Below are 12,583 nucleotides of genomic sequence, written 5' to 3' on the forward strand. Positions count from 1 at the left end.
CATTTTTGGACACGGTTTCCACCCGACAGCAACAATAGCAACTTTAAGCAACGACGGATACGGCAGTCGGCTACGGCAACCGGAAATGGATCAGTGCTCAATACATAAACCTGCTCTCCGTCGCAGCCCTTTCTACTACGGGAGAACCTACACTTACACGTAGTGTCTACAACGCCATGTCATAACCATGGTTATTGAAATTATAGCTGTCATACATTTACATTTGTTGGCATGCTCTGAATGAAGAAATAACACTAATACCATATGTCATATTAACCATGTTTATTAAAACGGTTTTAGAATAACACAGATTTATCCAGCACCTAACTCTTTCCACTGCTGATCATGTCCAGCGCATGTAAGAATTAAGCAATATCGGCAAGTTAGCTGACGCGCGACGGGGTGTTTTAAAAATAATAATAATAATAATGTGTTTATGTTTGACACATGCTGCATGGACGCGTCACCATGGCAACCAATGTCGCCGTCGCCGGAGGCTGTTTGCTTAACGATTTTGACATCTACGGCGTGGGCAGTCATAGCCGCCGTACTTCCGCGTAGCGGAGCCGTCCTGAAAACAGTCGTTGCTTAAAGTCCCTAATATATTACTGTATACTGTATGCATGCAGGCACTCTCTCTTTCTCTCTCTCTCTCTCTCTCTCTCTCGCACGCACGCACGCACGCACGCACGCACGCACGCACGCACGCGTGTCCGCTCACAGCCGCGCACACATTCACCTTGGCTATACCACCACAGTACTGTCAGTTCCCACTGACCTGTATGCATAAGTCAGAGAGACAGAGGGCTCCTCTTTGGCCCTTGTCTCCATGCCTCTGTCTCCCCACAAGCACTTATTTCTCCCGTGGGTAAATGAATAAAAGAAAGGCACGAGAGAGTGAAGTTTGACTGCTCATTAATACTGCCATTCCTCAACTCTGAGAGATTTTCTCTTTCTCCCTCTTTACTCCTCTCTCTCTGAGTGTGTGAGTGATCCAGAAACGTAAAAAGAAGACAATACATATCAGAAGAAACACGTTATTGTGCAAAGAAAACGAAGAAGCTATATCCGTGCCGACAGATAGCGACGGAGAGCCGTGGGAGAGAGAATGCAGACATTTTTTGAATCTTTGATATATGCAGCAAGAGATGGAGGTTGCAATTGTCATGGGTGTATACTACCTGTGTTGTTGTGTGTATGCATACATGTGGTACGTGTCTGACAGTGGCAGATGGGTGTCATGCATCGCCGATCGGCGACGCCTGCACTCTGATGATAACCAGGGGTCGCCAACATGTCCGTACATGGACAAACGTGTCCGTGGCAAGAATTGTTCATGTCCGTGGCAATTATTAGATTTTGAGCAAGAAATTATGAAAAATATATACATTAATTTCATTATAGGCAAAATATTCGCATATTTCCTGAATGTGTATGAATTAAGGGTTAGGGTGATGGGATGACATTAGTCAATAATTACCTGCACCAACGTCAAAGCACCTGTTTTGTTTGTTCACCTCATACCATGTGCTCACTGGAGGAATGAATGTAGTCTCAAAGTCCCAATGACGCCCCTCCATAGGAGAATATGGACGTGTTCATTGCCTGATGTAGGTTTGCTGTAAATAAATGTAGCCTAACTGCCACTGGCACATATAATATGTATTATGATTATTGTCGCTGCTGCTGAATGTCGACTATGGAAATCAGTGCTATTTGAGCGAGAGAGAGAGAGAGAGAGAGAGAGCTCTCCAGGGGTTTGGGAACCCCTGGCGTCGTAGACCTACCCCATCCTACTCAGCTATGGACAGTTAAATGTATTCCTTGAATTCATAGAAGCCAATACATAATTTGATGACAAATTATAGAAAATAAGTAATTCTTTAACTTCTGCACTTGTCACATAATGTCACAAGACAGAGCCACGGGCAACGAGACAGACACAGTGAGACAGACAGACAGAAAGTAATGCAGTAATGCAGAATTATTTTGATAATATATTACAGATTTTTTTTAAGTAATGTATTATATTACGCATTACCGCATTTCTGTCTACCAATATATTACGTAATATATTGCGTTACGTAATGCACATTACCCAACACTGGCGGAATGACAATTACAATTTACAATTTAGGCATTTAGCTTAATCCAGAGCGATTTACATTAGGCAAGAACAAAAAAGCATGGGAATACATCACATATATAAAATGCATTTATCATGAAACATGCGTAAGCTAAGAACGTAACTAGAACATATCTATATAATGACACTATACATATAAACTATACATATATACTATACTATGCTATACATATGTACTATGTCTATGTACTAAGTGATATGACTACATACAATGCAATTATTGTGCTGTTTCAAATGCTATCTAAGTCTAAAAAGTGCTATCAAAGGGGGTAGGGTAAGTGCTATGGGCCATGATGGAGTCTGAAAAGGTGGGTTTTCAGACTATGGCGGAAGATTGGGAGTGATGCTGCAGTTCTGATTGCAACGGGAAGTGCATTCCACAGTTTTGGGGCCAGAAGGGAGAAGAGTTTGGGACGTGTGGAGCGTTGTCCCGGCGTTTTTAGTGAGGGTACTTCCAGCTTTCCTGAGTTGGCTGATTTGAGTGCGCGGGAGGGTTTGTAGGGTTCAATCATGCTTGCAAGATATGGGGGAGACATACCTTTGGTTGCTTTGAATGCCAGCATCAGAGTTTTGAATTCTGTGCGGGCAGCGACCGGGAGCCAGTGCAGGGAGCGGAGCAGGGGGGAGACATGTGAGAATTTTGGCTGGTTGAATTTCAGACCAAGCGAGTTGCGGCATTTTGGATCAGTTGGAGAGGCTTAAGTGCACATGCCGGTATAGGCCAGTAAGGAGGGAGTTACAATAGTCAAGTTTTGACAAGACCAGTGGCGTGCACAGACATTTAGAGGGGCAGGTGCTCAAGGTATGTGGTGCTCCACATACTGTACACTGTACAAAAAAACAAAACAAAAACAAGAAAACCCCCCCTTTTTTTTTCTTTCAAAAGGGCACATTGCCAAAAGGGCAGGGGGTGCTCTAGCACCCCCTAGTGTCTATCTGTGCACGCCACTGGACAAGACTGTTGTCTGGATTAGGAGCTGGGCTGATTCCTGGGTGAGGAACGGTCTAATTCGTCATATGTTATAGAGTGTGAACCTACAGGATCGAGTGACAGCTGTGATGTGGGTTTTAAACGAGAGCTGACTGTCCAGGACAACACCAAGGTTCCTGGCTGTTGGGACAAATGTTACCAGGGCGTTGTCTATGGAAATAGTTAGCTCCCGCATAGGGCAGGACTTAGCTGGGAAGAATAGAAGCTCAGTCTTGTCTGGGTTCAGCTTGAGGTGGTTGGAGGACATCTCACACTGTGAGATGTCAGCCCGGCACGCACGCACGCACGCACGCACGCACGCACGCACGCACGCACGCACGCACGCACGCACGCACGCACGCACGCACGCACGCACGCACGCACGCACGCAAACATGTTCCAAAAATCCACCTGTTGGTGGCGCTATAACAGGCCAATGTGAAAAGGGTGGGATATATTCCTCAGCCTAGTAGGAAAGTCCGTGAAAGATTTCACATAAATTGCACGATGCGTTCATAATTTGAGACTTTTTGTTCAAAACAGGCAAATCCTGCAAACTCCGATATTTAATATTCCATCCTAATTAACATTGGCTTTCAATGTGTTTTTCAAATGTCAACCTCCTGGTGGCGCTATAACAGGCCGTTCTGGAAAATGTGGGGCAGAGGTTCATCGTTTGCATCCAGGGAGTGTGTGTGCAAAATTTGGCATCCACCGGGTTAGCGGTGCCGGACACACACACGGACACACACACGGACACACACACACGGACGTGCAAAACATACTCTCTCCCCATGCCTTCGGCCTGGTGGAGACAATAATTAGTGTCACTGTAGTGTGTTCTTAAACCAAATATGGGAAACCCCGCCATTCTTTGAAATTGTTTGATACAGAGACAATGCAATCATGATATATACCACGGGCCATGTGGCGCACAGGGCGGATGCCCAATTACGCATGGTGGTGCTGTTGACCCAAATAGCTTTCGGATTTTTTCTAGTTCATAAACTCAGAAATTTCCGAGGTATTAACTCGCAGATTTGCAAGATTAATCTCAGAGATTTCTGAGAAAAATATCGAAAATTTAAACTGTCCTTAGTACGAACATAAGCACTTCACAATGCCAGCCTGCTTCAAATGCTATTCTCACAAAGACACTTCCATGCCAGAGAACTGTGCACAGAACACTGAAATAGGCTATCTACTTCCTATTTTCTCAATATAATTCAACGCCTGTGGAAGGACCAGCACAGATGATCCTATGTCAAAGATTAAAAGGATTGAATGCAGTAATACATTACCATAATAATTAACATAATATGTCCATTGTCCATTGTTGTCTTCTACAGTATAACGGTTAACACGAACACGGTCTTGTGGGCGGCCCCCGACTTTGAAGTAATTTTACATTTATGGCCCCCTGCCTAATCTAGTTGAATACCCCCTACGGCTAATAGTTAATATCCTATTAGCTGCCTTCCCCATTCTCTGATTTCTGGTAATATTATTGACCACTTATATTGTATGTCTATGGAAAACATCTCATTTTGATAAAATGTCCAACACAAGATGGCATGGTGGTGACCCCTGATGATGACACATCCTAAGCTTTTGCCGTCAAGGATTGTCTCTGAATCCCAGGTTTGCCGTGTTCAGCTAAGAGGCACTAATGCTGCTTAGGACTTACAGTCAGAAAATGGGGACACATTACGACAGCTCTGGCTGCCACGCCAAAAGTTTTTGGGTGGTAAATTCAGAGCATCTGCGATTATTACTCCTCTAATTAGCATAGCGTAACTTGCCTACTGCATAGACCCTCTTTCACGCTCACTCTCTTTCCCTCTTTCAGTGTTCTCCACTCCTCTCTCTCTCTCTCTCTCTCTCTCTCTCTCTCGCACTTCTCAGTTCTCACTGACACACACACACACACACACACACACACACACACACACACACACACACACACACAGGCGACCCGAGGGAGTGCAGTGCCTGGTGTCAAGTCAGAGTCGGATAAGCCCAGCTTCACAGTGGTGTGATTCTTATCGAACATCTTAGTTATAATGAAATTGAATTGACGTGTTATTTTAAGGTTAACTGTTGTATAATTGCAATATTACACAAGTAGGTGTGCTTTATTGTCATTAATGGTACTTCTGCTCAGCCTACCAAATTCGCCTTTCAGCTCCTTCTTGCATGGATACGGAGGGGGGAGACCAGGTTAGTAGTAAACAGAACATCACAGTCACAGCCATGACAGCATTGGTACAACAAATTGGCATAAAAAAGAAAACATATTCCAATTTTGGTTTCAGCCAAGAATTGTCATTTTCAGTGGCGGTGCATCACTAATTATAAAACAAAATGTATAAATAAAAAGTGCTGGGTGCCTGTGTGTGGGATGTGTTTAAATAAATAATAGGCTGACAGGCAACAGGCCTATTTCAACAACAGTGTCTGTTGTTCATAAGCCTGGTTGCCTGGTGGGAAAAGCTGTACCGGTCCAGGCTTTGAGGCGTCTGTGGTCTGGTTCAGCTTGCCAGGTCGTTAGACCTCACACAGTCCATGGTTGGGGTGGCTGGGGTAGTTGATGATAATCCTATATGACATAACATTCGGTGTATATAAAGTATCCCAGGTGGAGGGAAGCTTTCATCCACTGGGCTGTCCAGAGCTCTATGGTAGCACCCTCTGCAGCGCTTTGCGGTTGAGGGCACAGCATTTCACATGCCAGACGCTGATGTCAGTCAGAATGTGCTTGTGCTGCTTCTGTAAAAGGCCATGCAGCAGGATCCTGGGCCCCATGCCGAACTTGTTCAGCTGCCCGAGGTGCAAGAGGCATTTCTGTGCCTTTTTCACCACAACAGACGTCCAGGATGATCCAGCTGCACAGGCTGCATGGGGTTGGTGGAGTACTAGGTCCCTGAGCTGTGTCAAGTCTGGAGGGGACTATGGTGTTGAATGCTGAGCTGTAGTCTACACACTCTCTTCCAATGAAGTGCCCCTTTTAATAGCTAAATAAAATGAAATGAACAAAATGTTATATACACAGTTGAAGACATCTATGAATTCATTATCAGCTTTGGCTTAAACAAAACTTTCAGAAAGAGCTTGTCACAGCCACTATGTTTAGTCTTTGAAGTTTATTCAAAGCACGTCAGTGGCCTGAATTTCCAAGCGAATATTTTATATATTTTTAACTCTATACTGGATATAGAGCTGTGCGGGGGAATCCTTTTGGATTCACCACCAACAACAAAGGAACAAAAGATTGTTCCACCTCAGAGAGAACGTTGTATTGACACCCACGTGGCACACTCCACTTTCACAGCAGTCCAGTGAGTGGAACATCAAAGCCATCACATGAATACATACAAGACTATAAATATGATAGAAGACCTGTTCAAAATGCATCAGTCCTATATGTATAGGCTACTGTATGAACATTCACACGTCTTTTTGTGGGCGAGTGAGACAGATCGATGAGACACAGGTCAGATCCTCACCTTACAGTGGCAACAACAGATTTAAATCAGCTAGGCTACCTTAAAGGAATTAGTCCTATAGTTTAAATACATTTTGTGAAATAAATGCGTAGGCTATCATTGTAAATGTATAAAGTGTGTGCGTGCGTGCGTGCGTGCGTGCGTGCGTGCGTGCGTGCGTGCGTATACAATAACAGCAATACCAGCAATACCAGCAATTACACACTTAAGCCCTACAATATGTTGTAGTTTGTTTTGGAGTCATGCAGCCAAATATTGCTGATTTAATAAACTCAAAATATATATATTTTTTACATTTTCAACGTTTCTTCTTCACACCATTATCTTTGCTGGATCTTTGCATAAAAGTGTCTGATATTACAAAGTTAATTAGAATAGTCTATGATTTGCATGTATTAGCGGAAAGTTTCTCTCAAAAACAGATTCTGAGTTGCGCTGCTGACTTCAGAACATCTACATTGGGGATTCGTGGAATGAAAACATACAGTTGGAGGCCATCGATATTGTCCTTTTCTTTTTGCTGAGGTTTGCGTGATCTGCGCAAAAGGACAGTTAACCCATTTTGGGCGGGAACCCCTTTTGGTGTTTTAAACATTATGTTATAATTTAGCTATTGAAAAATAGCAGATCTACAAGCTCATAGCGCGCCACCGAGTGGCGCGGTACGAGCTTGTAGGTCTGCTATTTTTGAAAATATTTATTTCAGAAAACTGGAGGATTTAGAAGGATTTTTAAAAATGTTGAGGTCAGGCCTAAATGGGTCAAATGATAAGGGACAATATCGGTGGCACCCAACTGTAAGCGCCCCACCGGAAGAGGAGGGCTGAGGGCGGACTGAACGGGCCAACATCCTGTTCTCCACATTCTATTGCATGAGTGGCGTCCCCAGAGAGTCCAGACAGCAGACGGTGCTGTTCTTTAGGGGGGGTTTTTGCAGTTGGTTTCCCAGATTGGCAGAAAGTAAACATTTACATTTTAATTAATTTGAGCACTCAGCTGTAAGAAGGTTCTTTGGTGTTTGTGCCCTTGTGTCAGGTCAAGATGAGGATGACTGGGATTTTGTTCTGTTAAAAGGCTGAATTGTTCCAATATTAGGTTCGATTGGTTTCAGATATTTATTGTGTGCGTGCATGCTCGTGTGTCTGCATGTGTGTGACTGTGTGTGCGTGCATGCTCGTGTGTCTGCATGTGTGTGACTGTGTGTGCGTGCATGCTCGTGTGTCTGCATGTGTGTGACTGTGTGTGCGTGCATGCTCGTGTGTCTGCATGTGTGTGACTGTGTGTGCGTGCATGCTCGTGTGTCTGCATGTGTGTGACTGTGTGTGCGTGCATGCTCGTGTGTCTGCATGTGTGTGACTGTGTGCGTGCATGCTCGTGTGTCTGCATGTGTGTGACTGTGTGTGCGTGCATGCTCATGTGTCTGCATGTGTGTGACTGTGTGTGCGTGCATGCTCGTGTGTCTGCATGTGTGTGACTGTGTGTGCGTGCATGCTCGTGTGTCTGCATGTGTGTGACTGTGTGTGCGTGCATGCTTGTGTGTCTGCATGTGTGTGACTGTGTGTGCGTGCATGCTTGTGTGTCTGCATGTGTGTGTGACTGTGTGTGCGCGGCGTGCATGCTTGTGTGTCTGCATGTGTGTCTGCATGTGTGTCTGCATGTGTGTGACTGTGTGTGCGTACATGCCTCTCAGCCTGCATGAGTGTAGGTAGAGAGACTGACAGAAACATAAAGATGTACTGTAGAGAGACGTGGGGAAATGATGATGGGTGTTGAAAACAAACACTTATAATTTATTCAGATGCTTAAACCCCATATCCCATCTGCCTCCCCACGGGTTCATCCCCAACAAACCCCAAGCTTTATTATAAATTAATTTATTACATTTGTTGAGGGGAAAGTTTATGGTTTACATTACAGAGAGACAAGGGCTTCTATTTCCATCAGACATTATTAGGCCTGCTGTATTCAGAGACTCTGTCCAAACAAAAAGCATCAGAAGTCTTGAGGGAAATTCCAGACATACTTCATCAAAACCCATAACGTTGTCTAGTAACCCAGCCTTTCTGTTTATTATACTGTATATTATGAGGAATTTAGTAATGTCTGAAAAGCAGGGCAGGGGATTTTGGGTGAATACCCCACCTCATGCTTTAATGATTGTGTCGGTCATAATAATTATATCTATATAGTGTCTATATGGTAATCAAAATGTATGCTTGCTGCACAATACAGTATATGCGATCTGAAGGCTGGGTCCATTCAATAACAACTTTGTTAAATAGACCATTTAACAGGTCTGGGTGAATGTTCCTGTGAGTCATTTGACTCGTTTCCGCTCCTGTAGTGTGTGTGTGTGTGTGTGTGTGTGTGTGTGTGTGTGTGTGTGTGTGTGTGTGTGTGTGTGTGTGTGTGTGTGTGTGTGTGTGTGTGTGTGTGTGTGTGTGTGTGTGTGTGTGTGTGTGTGTGTGTGTGTGTGTGTGTGTGTGTGTGTGTGTGTGTGTGTGTTGTGTGTGAGAGAGTCATGCATGCAGATATCAATGAATCAGCTGAGTCGTACACAACCATTAACGTTGTTGCTGTTTTTGAGCAATTAAATTGCAAATGTGGTCACTTGGCTGAGGTTAGAATGCCTAAAATTATAAATATTCAGTGCATTCTCACTCTCTCTCTCCCTGTTTCTCTCTCACTTTCCGATTGATGTCATGAGGTCATGGTTAATTATTTTTCTTACTCTCTAACTCCCCCCCCCCCTCTCTCTCTCTCTCTCTCTGTCCTCTCTCTCCTCTCTCTCTCTATCTCTCTCTCACACACACACACACACACACACACACACACACACACACACACACACACACACACACACACACACACACACACACACACACACACACACACACACATATGATTACAGTCACTCTTCTTTGAAGCAATTTTACCTGTACAACACATCAATTTAACACTGAAAGTGGCATTTCATGATAATGGTGTGAATAGGGTATAATCAATGCATGCTTTGTTGGTTTACTATACAATGTCTGCAGTACAAACAAGCATCTTGAACTGTAACAAAAAGCTGAACATTAAGCATGTGGAACATTCCTCTACCAGTCTACATCACCACTTTGAACTACAACAACACACTGCTTACACTTGTTGTTCTTCTGCTATGCTTTGTCAGTAAACACTCAAGGCAATGGTCTGATATAGACATGTATATCAGACTTACATCTGTAATCATAGTAATTAGATCCAAAGCAAAATGTTCTCTATAATTACCTTATGTCTTCTGTTTGATTTAGAGGACAGCAGCTATCTAAGATCCAAACACACTAACAAGTGTGTGTGTGTGTGTGTGTGTGTGTGTGTGTGTGTGTGTGTGTGCGTGTGCGTGTGCGTGTGCGTGTGCGTGCGTGCGCGGCTGTGTATGTGTTGTTTCCCCCATAGTGGTGACATGCCCCACACCCCAGGCGCTCCCCAACGGCCTCCTGGAGGGCTCCGTGCTAGAGTGGGGAACCAGCGTGAGCTACAGCTGCCTGCCTGGCTATGAGCTCTCCTTCCCTGCTGTGCTCACCTGCACAGGCAATGGAACCTGGAGTGGAGATCTGCCTCAGTGCCTGCGTAAGTTACCAGTACTCTTATTGATGATGCTTCTTCTGCTGCTGCTGCTGCTGATGATGATGATGATGATGATGATGATGATGATGATGATGGTGATGATGGTGATGATGATGATGATGTTGGGGACCTTCAGGGAGGTATCATTCTGTATCATAGCTTCGTCCTCATTTTGGAAAAGGTTTCCAGCAGGAGCAATCTGTTTGTCATCTACAGCACTGCGGTTGCCGTCGAAATCATCTTTGTTACACTCTCGAGACTTGGCACAATGTGCCAGATTGGGTGTTATTAGCTCGTTGTTTTGGTCATTGGCCAATTATGTTGGCCAGGAAATCTGTTGTAAGGTTACTGTTTGTGTTTGCGTATTTCACTGTAGTAAAGCAGGTTTTGTGCAAAGGTGCAGTGCAATAATGTTCTCCTATTTGGTTATGTGCATAGAACCAAGAGAGAGAGAGGCAGAGAGAACCTACAGTATATAACCCCTCTATAACCCGGCCAGTGGGTACAGTAAAACAGTGGGTACAGTAATACAGTATATTCCCCACTCTATAACCCGGCCAGTGGGTACAGTAAAACAGTGGGTACAGTAAAACAGTGGGTACAGTAAAACAGGGTACAGTAATACAGTGGGTACAGTAATACAGTATATTCCCCACTCTATAACCCGGCCAGTGGGTACAGTAATACAGTGGGTACAGTAATACAGTGGGTACAGTAATACAGTGGGTACAGTAATACAGTGGGTACAGTAAAACAGTGGGTACAGTAATACAGTGGGTACAGTAATACAGTGGGTACAGTAAAACAGTGGGTACAGTAATACAGTATATTCCCCACTCTATAACCCGGCCAGTGGGTACTGAAACCTGAACGCTGTGATTGAAGCGCCACATGTTCTGCTGTAATAATATATAACTATGAATGTTTTATCTTCTAGGAAAAAGAAGGAATTGCATCTATATCACCGCCAGTACATGAGATCATGCATTCACCCATGCCTGTGTTTCTGTCCATAACTAATCTTGCATACTACTGTACTGTACTGCTACTTTTTCAAATGCATTGTTATTATTACAAGCGCATGCCCCCTGGCTGGGATTTATGCTCTTCTGAGCACACCTTTCTACTTTTAAATATATTCAGTGAAGGGTGAATTGAACCCTAGCTCGAATCAATATTACAGTAGTGAGTCCATAGGGTGAGCCTGTCACTCTTGACCTGCTTTTGGGGCTTGTTACTGCAGGTCTCCTCTCATCTTTCTTAAAAGCTTCAATAGCAGTGAGGTATGCGCGGTTTCTTGATGGCACCCTAGTGTCACCGAGAGTCCCTTTGCTGCAGTCAGACAGACAGAAATGAAATTCCAATGACGGATATTGCTTAAACATATTTGTGTCTTCATGAATTTTAGACATGACTCAGTGGGTTGAAATTACTGAAGAGACAGGTTTATGTGGCATGCTGAAATATGTTTGGTTCATTAAGACTCTTCAGCTCAGATTGACCATTAACCATTTATTGCAAAGCTATTGCATTTAGTATGGCGTGGTGCTCTGCTCATGTGACATCCCAGATTACCTGTGCACCGAGACACAGCTCTGATATCATATCACATTTTATATCTCAGATTATCTGTGTACAGAGACACAGCTCTGATATCAACAACCAGGGATGTGCACAGTAATACATGAAAGGGGGCCCTAGCCCCTGCCGTTTTGACCGTCGGAGAAAAGTGCCCTCTCCGTCCTGAACTGAAATGTAGCATTTTATGTTGAAATTATTCCCCTCTCTCTCGCTCTCCCGCTACGCAAACTACGCAGCAGTTGATTTTTCCTCCCAATAGTAAAACTAGGGGGCCCAATAGTTTTGAGGGAGCCCACGAAGGGCGGGCCCTTATGCACGTCCCTGTCAACAACAAACCCCAAAGCAGAGCATAACATGAAGACATTACATCGACAACAAAATAGTATATATCTACGAAATTGCAATTCCGTAGATAAACGACTAAAATACCCAAAAGTCCATATAATACAAATGACACTGAAATACCTCCCCATAGACAATGACACTGAAATACCTCCCCATAGACAATGACACTGAAATACCTCCCCATAGACAATGACACTGAAATACCTCCCCATAGACAATAACACTGAAATACCTCCCCATAGACAATGACACTGAAATACCCTCCATAGACAATGACACTGAAATACCTCCCCATAGACAATGACACTGAAATACCTCCCCATAGACAATGACACTGAAATACCTCCCCATAGACAATGACACTGAAATACCCTCCATAGACAATGACACTGAAATACCTCCCCATAGACAATGACACTG

At 43.9% G+C, this 12,583-nt stretch overlaps 1 protein-coding gene across 1 annotated transcript in view; it reads left to right on the forward strand.

The window, feature by feature from the left end:
* LOC306924819 (CUB and sushi domain-containing protein 3-like) overlaps positions 1-12,583 on the forward strand; it is a gene marked incomplete at both ends in the record, with an annotated part of 337,974 nt that overhangs the window by 296,171 nt on the left and 29,220 nt on the right. Inside the window, one exon of the mRNA XM_079503471.1 lies at positions 10,067-10,240. Coding sequence (XP_079359597.1) covers positions 10,067-10,240 — 174 coding nt within the window. The remainder of the gene's footprint in view (positions 1-10,066; positions 10,241-12,583) is intronic.

This window comes from Electrona antarctica (genome assembly GCF_951216825.1).
Source record: "Electrona antarctica genome assembly, chromosome: 6".
NCBI lineage: Eukaryota > Metazoa > Chordata > Actinopteri > Myctophiformes > Myctophidae > Electrona > Electrona antarctica.